This window comes from Mobula hypostoma, chromosome 8 (genome assembly GCF_963921235.1).
Source record: "Mobula hypostoma chromosome 8, sMobHyp1.1, whole genome shotgun sequence".
NCBI lineage: Eukaryota > Metazoa > Chordata > Chondrichthyes > Myliobatiformes > Myliobatidae > Mobula > Mobula hypostoma.
In genome coordinates, this window is record NC_086104.1 from 133356629 (window position 1) to 133376906 (window position 20278).

The following is a 20278-nucleotide window of genomic DNA, read 5'->3' on the forward strand; positions in this document are numbered from 1 at the left end:
ACTTCTGTTTTAAAAGGTGACCCCTCAGATTTGAGGCTGTGCCCTCTAGTTCTGGATACCCCCACCAGAGGAAACATCTTCGCCACATCCACCCTATCTAGTGCTTTTAACATTCGGTAGGTTTCAATGAGATCCCACCCCCCCCCACCCCCCCAGCATTCTTCTAAATTCCAGTGAATACCGGCACAAAGCTGCCAAACGCTCCTCATATGTTAACCCCTTCAATCCTGGAATCATCCTCGTGGACCTTCTCTGGACTCTCTCCAATGACAACACATCCTTTCTGAGATACAGGCCCCCAAGCTGTTGACAATACTCCAAGTGAAGCCTGACTAGTGTCTTATAAAGCCTCAGCATTATCTTCTTGCTTTTATATTCTATTCCACTGGCTATATATGCCAACATTGCATTTGCCTTCTTTACCACAGACTCCACCTGCAAAATTAACCTTCTGGCATGAGTCCCCCACACCTCTGATGTTTGACCTTTTTTTCCCATTTAGATAGTGGTCTGCATGATTGTTCCTTTTACCAAACTGAAATATTTTCACCATTTGCAATACATTTTCACCACTCTATTCCATCTGCCACTTTTTTGCTCATTCTTCCAATTTGTCTAAATCCTGCTGCAATCGCATTGCTTCCTTAGCACTATCTACCCCTGCACCTATCTTCTTATCATTCGAAAAACTTTGCCACAAAGCCATCAATTCCATTATCCACGCAACACACATCAAAGTTGCTGGTGAACGCAGCAGGCCAGGCAGCATCTCTAGGAAGAGGTACAGTCGACGTTTCAGGTTGAGACCCTTCGTCAGGACTAACTGAAGGAAGAGCCAGTAAGAGATTTGAAAGTTGGAGGGGGAGGGGGAGATCCAAAACGATAGGAGAAGACAGGTGGGGGAGGGATAGAGCCAAGAGCTGGACAGGTGATTGGCAAAAGGGATACGAGAGGATAATTCCATTATCCAAATCATTGACAAACAATGTGAAAAGTAGCGCTCCCAATACTGAGCCCTGAGGATCACCACTAGTCACTGGCAGCCAACCAGAAAAAATCCCCCTTTATTCACACTCACTGCGTCCTGTCTGTTAGCCATTCCTCTATCCATGCAAGTAGCTTTCCTGTAACACCATAGGATTTCATCTTGTTAAGCAGCTTCATGTGTGGCACCTTATCAAATGCCTTCTGGAAATAAAGAGGAATTTTTTTTTTTAGCCAGAGGGTGGTAAATCTGTGGAATTCATTGCCACAGATGGCTGTGGAGGCCAAGTCATTGGGTATATTTAATGCAGAGGACAACAGGTTCTTAATTAGTCAAGGTGTCACAGATTACGAGGGGAATGCAGGACAATAGGGTTGAGGGGGATAATAAGTCAGCCACATTGGAATAGGGCACAGACTCGATAGGCAAAATGGTCTAATTCCGCTCCTATCTCTTATGGTCTCATGACCTAAATTATGGCTAATCTGATATTGACCTTAGCTCCATTTCCTTACCTGGTTCCACCAGAATCTTCAACACCTCACAGACCAAAATTGGAATTGGATATCTCTACCATCTCCCTCTTTTCCCTTTTGCCATTCCCCATTCTAGTTCCTCTCTTATCCCTGCTCTTCTCCTCGTCCGCCTATCATCTCCCTTTGGGGATTCTTCTCCTTCCCTTTCTCTCATGGTCCACTGTCCTTTCCTATCAAATTCATTCTTCTTCAGTCCTTTACTTCTTCCACCCATCACATCCCAGCTTCTCACTTCACCTCACCTCCCCCTTATCTTGTTTCATCTATCGCCTGCCAACTTGTACTCCTTCCCCACTTGCTTATTCTGACTTCTTCCCCCTTCTTGCAGTATTGATGAAAGATTCAGCCCAACTCGTCCACTGTTTATTCTTCTTAATAGATGCTGCATGACCTGCTGTGTTCCTCCTGCATCGTGTGTGCGTATTGCTCTGGATTTCCAGCATCTGTAGAATCTCGGGTTTGGAATTGTCACATGCACTGAGACACATTGAAAAGCTTGTTTTGCCTGCTATTCATACAAATCAGATCACTGCACAGTGCATTGAGGTAAAACAAGGTAAAACAGTAACAATGCAAAATAAAGTGTAACAGCTACAGTGAAAGTGCAATGTAGATAGATAAAAAAAATTATCCAGTCGAATCACACCTGGAATACTTCTTAAATTATAAAAAACAAACTTGTATTCAGGTCTCATCTTTCAGGGATATCCAAAAACACTCTGTAGCCAAGACAATATTGTTCACTTGTAGACACATGGTCAACAAACTCGGCAACCTAAAGAACATGCTGCATTCCTTGCATACTTAGATGATTTAAAGGACCAAATAATCTGTTTTAATCTACTGAGTGATAACTATAACAAGATGTGAAATGTTTAGACCATAAAACCATAAGACATAGGGACATAGTTAAGACATTTGACCCATCAAGTCTTCTCCACCATTCAATCATGGCTGATTTAACTTCCCTCTCAACTCGTCTCTCTGTAACCTTTGATGCCCATACTAATCATGAGCATTTAAACATACTCAATAATTACAGAGATGTGTGCTAAATGTGGAGAAATGGGACTAGCTGAGATGGACATCCTGATCAAATGGATATGTTGGGCCAAAGGGTCAGTATTTCCGTTCCCTGGAGAAAACATAAGCAAAACACCATTCTTACAGGAGGGACACTTTCTCAGCTTGCAAATCTGCTCCATCTTCTAATCTTTACGGGTTTCGGAAAAACTCCAGAGTTACCTATTCTATTAAGCACTAATCCATTCCTATTCCTCTCACCGTGTCCTACTCATTGTCCTTCATTCATCTTCTCCTGAAATAATAAGCTAACTAATATGAAGGTTATATTCACTTCTAACTTTGGAGGTCATTTCCAGCATCTGCAGGATCTCTTGTGTTTTTGTGATGATTTGCTGCCATTTGTGTTCATACTTATCTTTCCCTTCCACTGCCGTGACACGACTGCCAACTTCCACAGTATCAGTCGAAAGCATCTGCCTGTCAGACTCTTGTTGCCACGTACGGAGAACCTCGAGGGACTCCATTTCTTGCACATCACAATTTGCTCTTTGGTCTGTTCAGACAAATCTCTTGCAAAAGGTAAGACAATCTTTTGCAAAGGCCAGCAAAGAAAGGTTGTGATGTTCTGAGAGACTATTGTTCCATTGGTTTGTTCTGAGCTCTCTGACTTCTGTCTTCCAGAGTTATAACTACTGGATCACACATCTGTGTGAAGCCTATACTTCTACATGACAATCACAGAAAAGTCAGAGACACAGAGAATACAGGCCTGAGCCAGATCTCCTGTTCAATCTGATCAATGGGAGATCCTGGACAGTGAGGCATGGAAGTAGGTGGAAGCCAACCAGTTCCTCATGCCTGCCTTGCCATTCAATTAGATCACTGCTGATCTATTACCTCAGTGGCACTTTCCTTAATTAAACCCCATGTTCCTTGAAGCTTTTATTATTAAAAAGTCCACTACCTTATCCACTTTCCTACCCACTCCTGTTGTCCTATTATGCAGTCCTGTTGCAGGATCTCCATGTGCAATGCAACCTTGACATTTGACTGCAGGCTGACCCGCTGAGTTCCCTCGGTTTTTTTTTTGCTCCAGATTCCAGCATCTTCTATCTCTTGTGTCCTTGTTAGTTTTTGTTTTACAGTGTCGAAATAATTAGCTCAATATTGAATATAGAGCATTGAACAGTATTGCACAGACCCAAGCCATCTACCCACAAAGTCTGTGCAGAATATGAATAAATTGAACCTCTCCTACCAGTTCATGATCCATATTCCCTCCTTCACTGTTTTGTAATATGCCTATCTGAAAGTCTCTTATACATTCAGTAGCCACTTTACTTGGTACCTCCAGTACCAGTGAGTGAATCTTCATGGTCTTCTTCTGCTGTAGCCCACCCACTTCAAGGTTTGACATGTTGTGCATTCAGACTTGCTCTTCTGCACATCACTATTGTACAGAGTTACTATCTGAGTTACTGTCACCTTCCTGTCAGTCTGAACCAGTCTGGGCATTCTCCTGCGACCTCTTTCAACAACAAGGCATTCTCGCCTAGAGAATTTCTGCTCGCTGGATTCTTTTTGTTTTGGTTTTTCCACACCATTCTCTGTAAACTCCAGAGACTGTTGCAAGTGAAATTACCAGGATATCAGCAATTTCTGACCTACTCAAACCACCCGGTCTAGCACCTACAATCATTCCACAGACAACATCACTCAGATCATGTTTCTTCCTCATTCTGATGTGTACCTGATAGAGTGACAACTAAGTGCAAGTCAATATTGCATCTGTTTCCACCACTATGCCTGGCCTCCAAGTCCAGGTACCCAGCACTCCCTGTATTCTCAACACAGCGAGTATATATTGAGTATACTCAATGGCTGAGTATCTACCAATACCTGAAATGAAAATTCCGACATTTACAACTGTTGCTCTGTAGAGAATTTTCTCTTCACATTAGTCCTAAATGGGTGAATCTTTTCCTAATGTGCACTCAAATCTAAACTTCTTCCTCTACTCAAAAGTTAAGACTGCAACTCTTTTGACTAAAGAGATGCGATCTCATTGAAACAAATTAAATCCTTATAAGGTTTGCAGATAATGTTTCTTTTAGCGGAGAGTTTGAGCCAAGGGCCACAGTCTCAAAATAAAAGGGTCAGCATTGAGAGGAAAAGAGATTTCTCCACTCAAAGAGGAGTGAATTCTCAATCCAAGAGAACTGCTGAGGATCAGTCACTGGGAATGTTCAGGATAAAGATTTGGCGAATCAAACAATATGGGATAAGTACAGGAAAATGGTGTTGAACTGGAAGAATAGCCAAGATATTTTGAATTGCAGACTATTTGTTATGTGCTGATCAGTAAACACGAATCAGAGCTTGATCAAGCTAAAATTTAACATTAAAATTTAGGTACATCAGCATGTTTAAGAAAAGAAGCCTAAGATCACTTGTATTATGGATAGTTATGCAGTCAATTCTTCCTTCTTTTGCATAGTATTTGTTTCGTCCTCTCTTCACCCCTCTGAGGCATCCATGATGAGCTATAAGTTTGTGTGATATTTCTGCTGTAGTAATCGCATTCTTAATGGCTCAACTAACAATGTGACATTAGAAGCTATTTCCACAGAGTATCTGAGACAATACTCAGCTGTCTCAATCAATGCTATCAACTGTTGTTTGCCACATAATTATGTGGTTTAATATCATCACTGCTGTTAGGCTGTGTAGGTGACAGCATCTGCGAAAATCCACAAATTGGGAAGATGCTAAATTACTCACAGCCACAGTAAATGCAAAATTCACTAAGTAGCCTCATTAGGTCTCCCTGACTTCATTGATTCCAGATAATCAAAAGTCGATGTCCCTGAATGAAACAGTTATTATTGAGTTTTATAGACCTGCAAATCATTTGTCCTGCTTCCAGCTAGGGGCAGCTGAAGGTATACTGGCAAAAAGGGAATGTGGAACAAAAAGCTGGGAAGAAGTTCATTCCTGTGGTCCATACACGGAAGCAGAAACTAGGAGTACATCGAAATGGCAAAGATTGCTTGATCATTGACAGTATTCGGCAAGGATGAAGTGAGGAGGAACTGGCAGCTAAGACATTTCTTGATCCGAGGCCAACATATGCTGGAGAATTATGGTACAGTACAACACCAAAACCAGTCCTTCTTGCCCACCTTGCTCATGCCAATCTGATGTCAGATTGTCCTACAATATGTCCTACATTAAGCCGGTGTCTCTTATACCTTTCATATCCAAGTACCTGTCCAAGTGCTTTTTAGATGTTCTAAGTGGACTCTGACTATACTTCAAGGTTCTTTGAAAATTTATTATCAAAGGACATACGTACAGTATATGTCACCATATACAATCCTGGGATTCATGTTCTTACGGGCATTCGCAGTAAATGGAAGTAAATGCAATAGAATCAAAGAAACACTGTGCACAAAAAGACGGACAAATGGTCATTGTGCAAAAGACAACAAAATATGCAAATACAAAAAGAAAAAAATATAATAATAATTAAGCAATAAATGTTGAGAACGTGAGATGAAGAGTCCATGAAAGTGGACTACAGGCTGCGGGAACAGTTCAGTGTTGGGGTGAGTGAAGTTATACTTTTCACCTCAGTAAGGCAGCCAGCATAATCAAAGACCCCACACACTCCAGATATTCTCTCTTCTCCCTTCTTTAATTGTGCAGAAAAGACTAAAAGCACATATAACCGAGCTTAACAACAGTTTCTACTATGCTGTTATAAGACTACTAAATGGTTGTTTAGTGTGATAAGATAGTGTCATGTCCTCCCAATCTTACTCATTACAATTCTACACATTATAGTTTACCTGCACTACACTTTCTCGATAGCTTTTACACTTTACATTATTGTTTTACCTTGTTCCAGCTCAATGCACTGTGTAATGATTGATCCGTGTGAACAGTATGCAGGGCAACTCTTTCACTGTATCTTGGTACATATAACAATGATAAACCAATTCCAATACTGAGCACTAATTGTACCTGCCTCCACCACTTCATCAGTCAGAATGCCAGGGGTGTGGGAGGAAACCACAGCACCTGGAGGAAACCACAGCACCCAAAGGAAACCCACACAGTCATGGGGAGACAATGCATATTTACTGTGCACAAACAGCATGCTAGTTTGCAGTATTTTTTTTAAAACGCTTCTAGAGTTAGTCTAGTGCAGCCAACAGAATGAAAGGTTTTGCTTACTGTGAAATCCCGAAACACATTCAACACATCACATTGCAGGCACAGAACACAGATACAGTAACTGAGTCAAAGCTACTTAGTATTGCAAGTGGTTGCTGTCAAGGAACTTCAGAAAAACAGCTCACACCTGTTTAGTTACACAACGGCTCGGTGAAGGTGGGGAGCGGCTGGGAGTGGAGAGGGTGATGGGCAGTTATTGGAGGTCTGGGGGCTAGCAAGTGAACACAGTAAGTTCAGGAAGGCAGCACAAGCAATACCTTTCATCCACATTACCTGTTGCAGGGCAATGGAGCCGGAAATTGGAACTGATTTATTACGGTAACTTGTACCCAAGCACAGTGAACAGTTATTACCCTACAACTATCAGGCTTCTGAACCAGCATGGCTAGCTTCAATCACAACTCTGAAATGCCTTCATGACTGTCTTTAAAGAACTCTTTACAACACGTTCTCAGTATTATTTTTATGTGCATAGTTTGCCTTCTTTTGAACATTATTCAGTTTTTGTCTGTTCATGCAAAACTTTTAGTAAGATTCTGTTGTATTTTTCCCTTATTTTGAAAACATTCTCTGCATAATGTTGATACAGATCAATTCATTACACGGTGCATTGAGAACGATTATAATAGAAGTAATGAATGGGTCTGCAGAGAGCAGCTTGCAATGAGTCGCCACGCACCAGCACCGTAAGTGACAAACACTACATTGAAAGTTTCCCTGAGCTACAACATTCACGTATGGGAGAAGCAATTCCATTTCTGGGATTAAACAGAATTTTTCAAACCCAAAACAAATTTAAAACCAGAGAAGTGCACATTTTGGAAATGTGTATTATTCACAGAAAACGCTGGAAATTAGGCAACAACATCTATGTAAATAGTAAATCTACTTCACTCTCAGCAGGTGCTGCCCGGCCTGCTGAATGTTCCTAACCTTCTCTTGAAGTAAGGGGGGCAAATTTTGAGTCAAAACCTTACCTCATAATGGGCGACTCTCTGAGACTCAGAGATCAGTTGAGCACTGCAGACCTTGCAGTAGGTGTCTGTGAACAAATCCAGATCAACAGTGCCAGCAGACTTCATCTAATCAGAGAAACAAAAGAGACGGAATACATTAGAAACTGACCAACTGAAGAGAGTTTCAGCACTTCCATTGGTGTTTTGTCCAACGCTGCAATCCAGTGATGTCTTTTGTGCCAATACATGCTAGCTTACATCCATCCACATCGTCCTAATTCTACCACAATCTAGAAACCTCCACCGTGCCCCGTTCCTAAGTAGAGTGCAACTGGGACAGACAGTACATCAGAGGCCCGTTATTTGCCCTGTGTGACAGACAGCTGATTCAATAGTTCCAAGTACAGAAAATGGTGGAAAAACTCAGCAGGTCAGGCGGCATCTGAGGAGAGAGAAACAGTTAATGTTTGGAGTCTGGAATCCCTGATAAGAACTAGGAAAGAGAGAGTACAATTTAGTTTAGGCAGCTCTGCTATCAGTCCACCTATGTTCTCAGTTTATTCATCTTTTCACTATCTACTCCCCCCATTACCTAGATTCTATACCCTATGCCCACCAGGTTCCATTCGCCCATCATCACTCACTTATCTGGTTCCACTGATCACCTTCTAGTTTTCCTCTCTCCCTTCCCCCTTACCTAGCTCTATAATCATATTTTTTTAAAAAAAAACTTTATCTATTTCCACCTTTCACCCATCCGCTTTCTGTCTCAATTCTCACTCTCCCACGCCTGGCTCCATCTACCCATCATTCCCCATCTCACCAGCTTCCACTTATCCCTCTCTCACCCCTCCCTCTCACCTTTCTTTCTGGCCATCTTCCCTCTACACACCTGATGCACCTGAAATGTCACCCATCCCTCTGCTTCCACAGATGCTGTCTGACCTGCTGTGTTCCTCCAGCAGTTTCTTATCTTGCTCTAGATTCCAGTATCTGCATTCTCTTATATCCGTTTCACTCAAAGAGTGGAGGCAACCTGGAACAGCCTACAGAAGACAGACATCCTCACCACATTTCAGGATGTATCTGACAGAGTATTTGAACCACTTTGTCCTACAAGGCTACAGACCATGAGCTAGGAAAGAACAATAATACAAGCCGTTCATCTGTGACCAAGATATAAATCAGGAATCAAATGGTATGTTCCTGCTCCATTAATCTAATATGGTTGTCTGTCTGTGGAACAAAATTGGCTGAGACAGGTATTTAAACATTTAAAGGTACTGGGAGAGGGAATGTGTAGTTTTGCAGGGCTATGGGCCAAACACAGACAGGCCTTCAACAATTACAGTTACTACTCCCCACCTGAGCATTGGGACAGGGCTTAGGATGGGAAACAGCTTCATCCCCCAGGTCGTGAGACTATTGATCTCCCTGCCGCCACATATAAAGCGCCAGTAGCACTTGTGACAAAAATGAACCTTATTATTTGTTATAATACTACTTTAAGTGTTGTGTGTGAGTTATATGTACTATGTTGAGCATCTTGGTCCGGCGTAATGTTGTTTCGTTTGGCTGTATACAGTTGAAATAATAATAAACTTGAACTTGAAATAGGACTAGCGTACATGGGAATCTTGATCAACATGAACCTATTGGATTAAAGCGTCTCTTTCCATGACAGCTGATCTATGAATCTAATCTATGATTACACAGTAGCAGAAAGTTGTTTTCAACGGGAGGGAATCTCAGAATGTGAATTAATGGTGGGGGGCAAAATTCATCTTCAAGTGCTTGCACAAGGTTACAAGTTATACATCACTTTGAAAGTTTTAATTCTTTCACTTATGCAAAAGTTTGTTGGATGTCCTTTACCTTCCTGTCCTGTCCTGCTAAAGGCTATGAGCCCATAGAATTGGCTGTTTTATTCCGCTCCACACAGATACTGCCTGACTTGCTGAGTTCCTGCAGCATTTTGTACGTGTTTTTCTTCACCTTCCACCTGATCACGGCTAACTTGGATCACCTCCCGTTTGAAACTTTCCCCAAACCCAATGCTGGACAGTGGATGAGAAGTCACATCGAGGAGGCCAGAGGGCAAGATGGAGGCAAATGCCGCTGGAATTTGTACAGAAGTTGATCACTTATTTGAGCTTGCTGCCAAGGGCTTTATGAAGACAAGTGAAATTGAGTACATACTCAAAAATAGAACGTTTCATAATGCAGGGACCTGAAAAAATTAATGAGCTGTGAGATCGACTAAAAAAATAGCAAGACTTGCCAAAAACCATGGAGACTTAAATTGAACTGTTTGTTCTAGCTTTGTGTGAGCGAACCTGCAGAGAACAGTGGTTATGTCACTGAACCTGAAGGTTACTGGTCTAGACTCAGAGGGAGACAAGTTCAAACCTTGCGGCAGCCTGGGAATTTAAATTCAATTAATGAATATATGGCATCACCGATAATGGACATGACAATGACACAGTAATAAAAAGCTATCTGGTTCACTGATGTCCTTCAGGCGTAGAAACCTAACTTTACCCAGTCTGGTGTGTGTGTATGACTCCAAACGAATAGCAGTGTGGATGTTCATAAACTAGTCCTGATGTAAAGTTCACACCAGAAGCTTTGACAATTCCTTTCCCCCCACGGAATCCACTTGACCGACTTGATTTGCCCCAGATTGTTTGTTGCTCCAGATTCCAGCATCTGCCATCTCTTGTGTTGACCATTAAGTACACTCTGAAGGAGCCCAGCAGACCCACACACTGCTCTGAGCAGCTCAGGACCGTAGATCAGCAACACCTTCTCGGGGACCTTTAGGATATCCTGGGATTGAATAAACAAGCAAGGTTTCATGTTCGTTCTTTTTCATTAGTTTTTACGTCATTCAGTAATTAAACGTAATCTGGTGAGATTGAGAGGAGCGGTGTGTAGGTTCTCAGTAGTACCCTGGTACAATCCTGACCGTAAGTGCTGTCTGTGTGGAGTTTCTACATTCTCCCTGTGACACTCTGGATGCTCCAGTTTCCTTCTACAGTACATCCCAAAGATACACAGGCTGAAAAGTGAATTGGTCACTGTAAATTGCCCCTGGCGTGTAGGTGAGTGAAAGGATATAGGGGTAATTGATGGGGATGGGTGGTGAGTAATTAACGTAGTATAGTGTAAACAGGTGGTTGATGGTTGGCGTGGACTCAATAAGGGCCTCTTTCCCTGCCAAAGTCTCTATGACTGTGTACCTGAATACTCCTGCTCTATTTTGAGCAGCCAAGGCCCAGAGATTCCCAAGTTTCAAAGAGAATGTTGCATTTCTTCAAGGAGAATTTGAGAATATTCTTAAATCTTTGTTTCCCCCCTGTCCACCTGCTGTCTCAGGGTGGTTTGTTTGTTACTGGATACAAGAGGCAGGGCTACCTGGTACAGTCAACTGAATCTCAGCTGGGCCTCAGACTTGAGGATGTTGGCTCGGTTTATTTGCCCTTCCAGTGAACGTGGTGCACCTCACAGACATAGCATTGGTTGTGTCCCTCCAGTCTCGGGAGCTCTCGTACCACAACACCTACGGCAGAGCTAGTCTGCTCGCCAGGGTTGGAGATCACGGGGCTAGTCACAGTCAGTTCTCTTTGGGGGAGGGCACAGTTGCCACCAGACATCCCACAGAAAATGGGGCTTGTGATCAAATCAGGAGAGGATGTGTGACTGAGCAACATGACGTAAAACCTCACAAGGGGGTAAACTTTTAACTTCCAGAATCTCAATTGAAAACAGATCCCCCGGACCTTGCTCAGGTCACTCTGAATTATTGATAAAGCCTGTCTCCCACGTGTTGTGACATGCCTCTCCTGAAGCTTTCACACACAAAAATGACATAAGTGGTGACCACTTATGAGTCACCCTCTGTTGATTGCCTGGGTGCTTTGATGCAGCAAATGAACAGAGGGTCCTGAGAGAACGGTGTGGAGATTAAGACCTCTTGACTGTCCCTGATGTTGGTTATTTAGATTAGATTATGAGGACACTCAGTCCTCATTTATTGTCATTTAGAAATGCATGCATTAAAAAATGATACAATGTTCCTCCGGTATGATATCACAGAAACACAAGACAGACCAAGACTAAAACTGACAAAAACCACATAATTATAACATATAGTTACGACAGTGCAAAACAATACCGTAACTTGTTAAGAGCAAACCATGGGCACAGTAAAAAAAAGTCTCAAAGTCCTGATGGCCCCAACATCTCACGCAGACGGTAGAAGGAAGAAACTCTCCCTGCCATGAGCTTCCAGCGCCGCAAACCTGCCGATGCAGCATCCTGGAAGCACCCGACCACAGTCCGACTCTGAGTCCGTCCGAAAACTTCGAGCCTCCAACCAGCCCTCCGAGCGCCAAGCACCAAGCACCATCTCTGCCGAACGCTTCGAACCTGGCCCCGGTCTCGGCTGCCAAGCAACAGGCAAAGCCAAGGATTCGGGGCCTTCCCCTCCGGAGATTTTGGATCACACAGTAGCAGCAGCAGCGAAGCAAGCATTTCAGAAGTTTCACCAGATGTTCCTCCATGCTCTCACGTCTGCCTCCATCAAATCAGAATTGTGCACGGCCTCCTACTTGACAGATTACAGATATTCATCACCGGAGAGGCCGCGCACGCTGCGTTGTGTCGCCATCTCCTCCTCATATTTTAGATTTCCATTACACAGTGGACAAACCTTGTGCTGCACTGCAGAAGTTCTAGGTCCCTTCAATTTCAGAAGGATGTGGGGGATTCTTATTGAAACCTACCAAACATCTAAGGGTCTGGACAGAGTATACGTGAAGGGATATTTCCATTAGTAGGAGAGTCTAGGAACTGAGAGCACAGCTTCAGAATAAAGGTACCTCCCAGTAGAACTGAGATGAGGAGAGATTTTAAAGCACTGGAGTCATAGAGCACTACAGCACAGAAACAGGCCCAACAGCCCACATGGAATGGCGTGGGAGCATAGTGGTTAGAACAATGCTTTACAGTACCAATGAACTGGGTTCAATTCCCGCTGCTGTCTGTAAGGAGTTTCACGTTCTCCTTGTGACTTGCGTGGGTTTATTCTGGGTGTTCCGGTTTCCTCCCACAGTCCAAAGACATACCGGTTGGTAGGAGGTTAATTGGTCATTGTAAATTGTCCTGTGACTCATTAAATTGGGGTTTGTTTGGCGGCGTGTCTCAAAGGGCTGGAAGGGTCTGTCCCGCACCGTATCCGAATAAACAAATAATCTCTAGCAAAGTGCCTAGTCTCATCAAATGTCAGCTAGAGTGGAGAATCTGTGGAATTCCTTACCTCAGAGGGCTTTGGAGGCCAAGTAATGAGGTGTATTTAAGACAAAGATTGTTAAGTTCTTGATGGTCAAGGGATCTAAGTTACGGAGACAACTATACTTCATTAGGAGTTTGAAGAGAATTGGTATGTCAATAAATACACTCAAAAACTTCTATAGATGTACTGTGGAGAGTATTCTGACAGGGTGTATCACTGTCTGGTATGGGGGGGTGGGGGGCTACTGCGCAGGACTGTAAGAAGCTGCAGAGGGTTGTAAACTTAGTCGGCTCCATCTTGGGTATTAGCCTGCAAAGTATGCAGGACATCTTCAAGGAGCAGTGTCTCAGAAAGGCAGCGTCCATATTAAGGACATCAAGCACCCAGGGCATGCCCTTTTCTCTTTGCTCCCATCAGGAAGGAGGTACAGAAGCCTGAAGACACACACTCAACGATTCAGGAACAGCTTCTTCCCCTCTGCCATCTGATTCCTAAATAGACATTGAACCCTAAAACAGTACCTCACTTTTTAAAGTATGTATTATTTCTGTTTTTGAATGATTTTAATCTATTCAATATACGTATACTGTAACTGATTTATTTATTATTATTATTTAATTTTTTCTCTCTTCTATATTATGTATTGCATTGAACAGTGCGGCACATTTCACAGCACCTGCCGGTGATAATAAATCTGATTCTGATTTTGAGAAGGCAGGAGAATGTGGATGAAAACAAATCAAATACAAACAAATGGTACAGCAGACTCCATGGCCAAAATATACTGGTCCTGCTCTTATTTCTTATGGTCTTATGATCATAAAGCCAATGTGGGGAATTACTTTTCATGGTATTATACACCTTCTGGGGCCCTCTGCTATTCCTATTGCCAAAGACCTGGCTCAGGCAGTGATACACTGCAATTCTGTTGTTACTGCCAGTTTCACTTGACATCACAGGCTCTTCAAACATCTACAAACCTGAGGTTCCTTCTGACCATCTGCTGCTGGCCTTTCGGGACATGGTCGTGGTTACAGATCAGGAGAGCTCCTCCTGAAGACCAAACCAAGGGCTTATCAAAATCATCTGCTGCCCTGCCTCAGCTAGGCAGGTTAAAGTTCATTCTTTACTTTCTGTGCTTTTAGTACAGGTGTGGTAGCCTGGGCACACGCTGGAGAATCAATAAGGAACACTGATTACCTTCAGAAGGGAATGCAGAAGAAAACAGAATGAGAGAAGACAGTATTTTCACTGGTGCTTAAGCAACTGTCATTAAAATATTCCTCAGGAGACCCATTGAATTGAAATATCATTGATGTCAATTTATTTACAGTTAATGGCTTCCTTGCATGCTTATTGTGTTTGGACACTGCCAGGGGCTTATTACCTAAACATGCTTAAACTTCTGAGAATATCGCACTTGCATTGTTTTATGGGCACAAATTGGTCAACAGTGGCTCTACTTCAGGCGCAAATAATTAGCTGTGAATCAATCTGAAGACAACTTAAGGGTGAGGTAATGTGCAATTTGAATGTGGCGGGAAGGAGTTCTCAAGGTGGAAAGCATAGGTGGGTGTGCTCCTTCCTCAGGGGAGCCCGTCACTGCAGAATAGAAGGCGGTGTCAGTAAGAGGATAGTTGTTACCATGATCCCACAGTCAGCAACAAATGCCCATATCTTGACGATTCGTCCTGTGCACACAACCTAGCGTAGCCCTGAGAAATGCTGGATTATTCGTACAACTCTGGTGTTAAGCCCCAACTAGTGGTCTAGCTGGCTGTTGAACTCTGTGTCATTACTATTGGAAGTTCACAATGTAATTTTGCATACTAGTTCCCAGAGCAGCAACGTACAAGAATTGTCACACTTCCTAGTGCCAGTACTTGTGTACACAGTTTGATCATTCCACTTGTCAACATTTAGCCTGATTCAGACTGGTTTCAAAATTCAGTGGCACCAGCAGGACATCCTAAACCAAGGAGACCTTGAGATATGATGTTTCCACTCCTGCTTTGTAATAACCTATGTCACCTGACTACATGTGACTCAAGCACAGAGTAATACCAATGCTAAAGAACTGCCCAGGGATTCTGCATTTGATGAGTATTCATTATATCTGCTTGAAAGTGAATGAGATGTACAGTATTTGAGAACAGAAATGGACTCAGTTGCAAGTCCAGCCACATATCTAATAGTCTTTTGGAAGAGACCTGAAATATCGCTTTTGTGATTTACAATTGCAAGAGTCAAGGGAATGGTTCCTCAGCACAAGTCAAAGAGAAACCAAAAAAATTGTAAGAACTCCCAAATGGAGGGCTCTTACATCCACAAAATTGCCCATATTTTGGGAGAAATATACATAAATTTGAGGCAGTGCAAGGAATATTCACAGGATTGTTCACCAAGATTGCTTCATGAAGAAGACTTCAGTATATTAGGCCTGTCTTCACTGCAGGTTGGAAATTGAAAAACATAATTTTGAGGAGGCTCGACGAGTAAGATACTATTTCACCTCACGGGGAAGACTCATTCTCTCAAAATAATGCGGTGCTCTTTTGAATGGTGATGAGAAGAACTTTCTTCACTCAGAAGTTGTGGATCCTTCTAGACTATCAGCACAGTGCTGTCAGGGTGTGGTCATTAAATGTTTACATGGTCAAGGTTTCTTGACCATATGAATTATGGTGAATAGGTGGGGAAGTCTTGTTGAAGCCAAGATCAGATAAAAAATTAGCTTATTTAGGGGTGGAGGTCATAAGAAACAGAAAAAGGAGACCATTCAACCTCTTTGTCTATTCTAACATCTGGTTACATTTTATACCTTAGAGCCCATTCCTGAAGTAATTCTACATTCCTCAATTGCCTTAATATTCTAGAATCAATTGATCTCTGTCTTGAATTTAATCAATAACCACTTCTGAGTAGAATTCCAAAGCCTCCAGGTGAAGAATGTTTTCTCATCTCTATCTCGAACAGTTGACTCTTTAATTCGATATTTCTAAATTCTAAAGTATTGGCCCAGTCTGCTTAACCTCTCCTCTCAGTAACTCTGGGGTTCCAGAAATCAATCCTGTGTTACAATCCCTCAGTTGCAAGTATATCATTCCTCAGGTAGGGAGATCAGACCTATGCACAATATACCAAGAGCTGTCTCACCTACACCCTTTGTAATTGAAGCAAGAGATCTCCACTATTGCAATCAAAACTCCTAGCAATACAAATCAAAATATCATTTGCCTTCCTCGCTGATTGCTGAACATGCACTTTAACTTTTAGTGATTTGTTTATGAGGAAAAACTTTCCCTCTGAAATAACACACACAAAATGCTGGAGGAACTCAGCAGTTTAGGCAGCATTTCTGGAGGGGAATAAGCATTCGACATTTCAGGGTGAGACCCTTCATCTGAAGTGGAAAGCAAGGTGGATGAAGCTGGTATAAGAAAGTATGGGGAGGGGAAGGAATACAAGCTGGCAGGTGAAAGGTGAAGCTGGGAGGTGAAAGGTGGAAGAGGTAAGGGGCTGAAGAAGAAGAAATCTGATAGGAGACGAGAGTGCATCATGGGAGAAAGGAAAGGGGGAGGAGCACCAGAGAGAGATGATGGGCAGGTGAGGAGAAGAGAAGGGGTAATAAGGGAACCAGAACAGGAAATTGAAAAAGAGAGAAGTGGAAGGGGGTAAAATTACTGGATGTTAGGGAAATCGATGTTCATCTACATGTTAAAGACTACCCAGATAGAATATGAAATGTTGCCCTCCAACCTGAGAATGACATCATTGGGGCAGTATAGGAGCCCATGTTGGAATGGGACTGCGAAGTAGAATTAAAATTTTGCACATTTTTCCCACATAACAGACCATTTGCTAAGTCCCTGCCCATTATGTGTCCCCACTGAAGCCTCTTTTGCACTTTCCTCACAACCTACACTGCCACCAGGCCCTTTTGTAATTGGCAAACTTGGGATATATTACCAACTACTGGAGGAACTCAGCAGATCTGGCAGCACCTGTGCAGGGAAATGGATAGTTCACAGCTAAGGTTGAGACATTTCATCCATTCCAGGTGAAGGACCTCAACCCAAGATGCATTCTCTTTTTCCCTCCAGCATATATTTTTGCTCCAGATTCCAGCACCTGTAGGCTCTTGTGTTTCCTTTTGATATTACACCTGACCATCTCACCTGAATCACTGATTCAGAATGTGAATAGCTGGAGCCCCAGCACTAATCCTTGTGCATTTACTAGTCACAGCTTTCCAACTTCCAAATTTTACTCACTTATTCTGACTCTGTTTTCTGCCCATTAACCAGACCTCACAATATTCAAAATACACCATATTCCAAATGCAGTGTTACCAGCACCTTATAAAACCTCAGCTGTACATCCTTGCTCAATGTTCTAGTCCTCTCAAAATAGATGCCAACATTTCATTTGCCCTCTTTGCTGCCGAAGGGAATCCTGAACCATAGACACTTTGCACATCCAATTTCTGACTCTTCTCCCCATTTAGAAAATGGATTACACATTTATGCTTCCCTTCAAAGTGCATAATCCTACACTTTCCAAAGCTGCATTTCATTTACCACTTTTTCCCCCAATATCCCAACCTGTTCAAGTCCTTCGGCACACTCTTGGTCTCTACGTCACTACCTGTCCCTCCGCCTGTCCTGGTTTTGTTTGCGAATTTGGTACAAAGGCATCTGTTCTTTTAAACTGATCAATAACGTATAAAGGAAAAAGTTGCAGTCCTAACACGGGCTCCTGTGGAGCTCCATTAGTCAGGGCAGCCATCCTGAAAAGGAACCTTTGCCCTCACTTTTACCAGTCAGACAGACTCTTTGCAGAGGTACAGCTGAATAACAGTAGGGAAAATGAAACTGCTGGGAGTTGGCATGGACTCAAAGGGCCAAATGGCCTCCTTCTCTCTCATTGTATCCAAGTAGTAAGGAAACCAGTTCTATCGCTCAGTGAGACAATTTATTTCCATTAACTATTCACCACACGTTGCCTTTGATTTTTGAACAATTATCTTTAATCTCCTTCTGCTTATCTATCCTTGTTCCAGCGAAACATTTACTCTTTAAAATCCCAGCTTGAAAAAGAACAACTGCAGATTCCCCAATCTCCCCAAACAAAAGCCTTTCATCACTCCTATCAGTACAGTAATATCCTCCGCTCGATAAAATGACTTAAAATGTGGGTCCCAAAGTGGACACAGTTCTTGGCCTAACCAAAGTTTTTTTTAAGATTGAACATGGCTCAGTCTTGCCCTGTTACAAAAATCCAATTGAATAGGCTTGTCAAGTTACAGTACCACTTTCAAAGGTTTGTGTATACTTGATCATCCTGATCGCCTTTTAAAATTGTTTCATTTGGTTTAAATAGTTTCTCCACATTCTCCCTTCTAACACAGATCACTTCATATTTCTGTGCATTGAAATTCACCTGCCTATGTATCCAGTTCATCGCTGTCTTCCTGTTACTGCATCACTCTAAATTACACCTCTGAGTATAGTCTCGGCAGGCTGCTGTGTACATAAACACAGGAAACTCTACAGATGTTGGAAATCCAAAGGAGCACAGAAAAAAATGCTGGGGGAGCTCAGCATCCGCAGAAATGAGCAAACAGTCGATGTTTCAGGCCAAGACGTTTCTTCAGGACTGGAAAGGAAGGGGGAAGATGCCAGAATAAAAAGGTGGGGTGAGAGGCAGAAGAATAGTTAGAAGGTGATAGGTGAAGCCAGGTGGGTGGGAAAGGTAAGGGGCTGGAGAGGAGGGAATCTGATAGGAGAGTGGAGCGTAGGAGAAAGGGAAGGTGGAGGGGCACCAGGGGAAGGTGATAGGCAGAAGAGAAGAAGTAAGAGGCCAGAGTGGACAGTAGATGAAGAGGGGAGCGGGTACCTATCACATCCCCTGGTGCACCTCCTCCTTCCCTTTCTCCTATGGTCCATTCTCCTTTCTTATTAGATTCCTTTATCTCCTGCCCCTAGCTTCACCTATCACCTTGTAGCTACTCTTCTTCCCCTTACCTGCCCCTCACCTTTTTATTCTGGCATTTACCCCCTTCCTTACCAGTCCTGAAGAAGGGTCTGGGCTCGATACGTGAACTATTTGCCTGTTTCCATGGAGAAACTGTTCTGCACAGTGAACAGGTCTGATAAGTAACAGTTCCAGTTTGGGTGGGGGTGAGTTAATATCTCAAGTTATTTTCATGTGACAGTGATGGTCTCTTTGATTATAAGGCTTGTGTCTGAGGACTAACTCGTCAATTGCTTACCCAATCATACTGAGCTCTGCAGGTGGGTGGATTCCCAATGGTGGGTGGAGATAGATGATGATTCTCTCAGAGAATCTATCCTGGGACCAACATATTGATGCAATCACAAAGAAGGTACACCAGCAGCTACACTTCATGAAGAGTTTGAGGAGATTTGATATGTCACCAAAGACTCCATCAAATTTCTACATGGAGAGCATTCTGAATGCATCACCGTCTGGTTTGGAGGCTCCAATGCGCAGGATAAAAAAAAAACTGTAGAGAACTGTAGACCCAGCCAGCTCCATCGTGGGCACCAGCCTCTCCACCATCAAGGACATCTTCAAAAGGCGTTGCCCCAAGAAGGTGGCATCCATCACCACTCGGCAGATGCTCTTTTCTCCTTACTAGTATCAACGAAGAGGTACGGGAGCCTGAGGATGCACGTTCAACATTTGAGGAACAGCTTCTTCCCCTCAACCAACAGATTTCTGAACAGTCCATGAGCCATGAACACCACCTCGTTATTTGCTCTCTTTTTGCACTATTATACAGTACATTTCTTATTGCAGCTTATAGCGACTTTTAATGTATTGCACTGTACAGCCGACACAAATTAACAAGTTTCAAGACATAAATCAGTAATAGTAAACCTGATTCTGATTGATGGAACAACACTGGGACTGCTACAAGTAGGTTCAGTGCCTGCAAGTAGTGAGTTAATATAACAGTGAGTGTGGACAACCAAGTCCATCTCAAGGGTGCTCTCTGCTGTGGTGCGAGGGACTGCTGGCATTCAACGCTGACAATCTGGGATGAGGGACTGTCATGCAGCATTCATTCAATGCGCCAATATCTTGCACATTGAGAACTGGTTCGTGAATGGGTTGGAGGAGAGAGGGAAGCAGGGGAGAATACCTTAGAGAATCTCATCACTGTTGAGTGACTCTATTCCATTGTGTGCATCAGAGTTTAAAGCAATTTATC

At 42.9% G+C, this 20278-nt stretch overlaps 1 protein-coding gene across 2 annotated transcripts in view; it reads right to left on the reverse strand.

Annotated features, from left to right (window-relative positions):
* LOC134350976 (zinc finger matrin-type protein 4-like) overlaps positions 1-20278 on the reverse strand; it is a 317635-nt gene that overhangs the window by 288725 nt on the left and 8632 nt on the right. For both annotated transcript variants that reach the window (XM_063056919.1, XM_063056918.1), the window contains exon 2: positions 7764-7868. In XM_063056919.1, coding sequence (XP_062912989.1) covers positions 7764-7868 — 105 coding nt within the window. The remainder of the gene's footprint in view (positions 1-7763; positions 7869-20278) is intronic.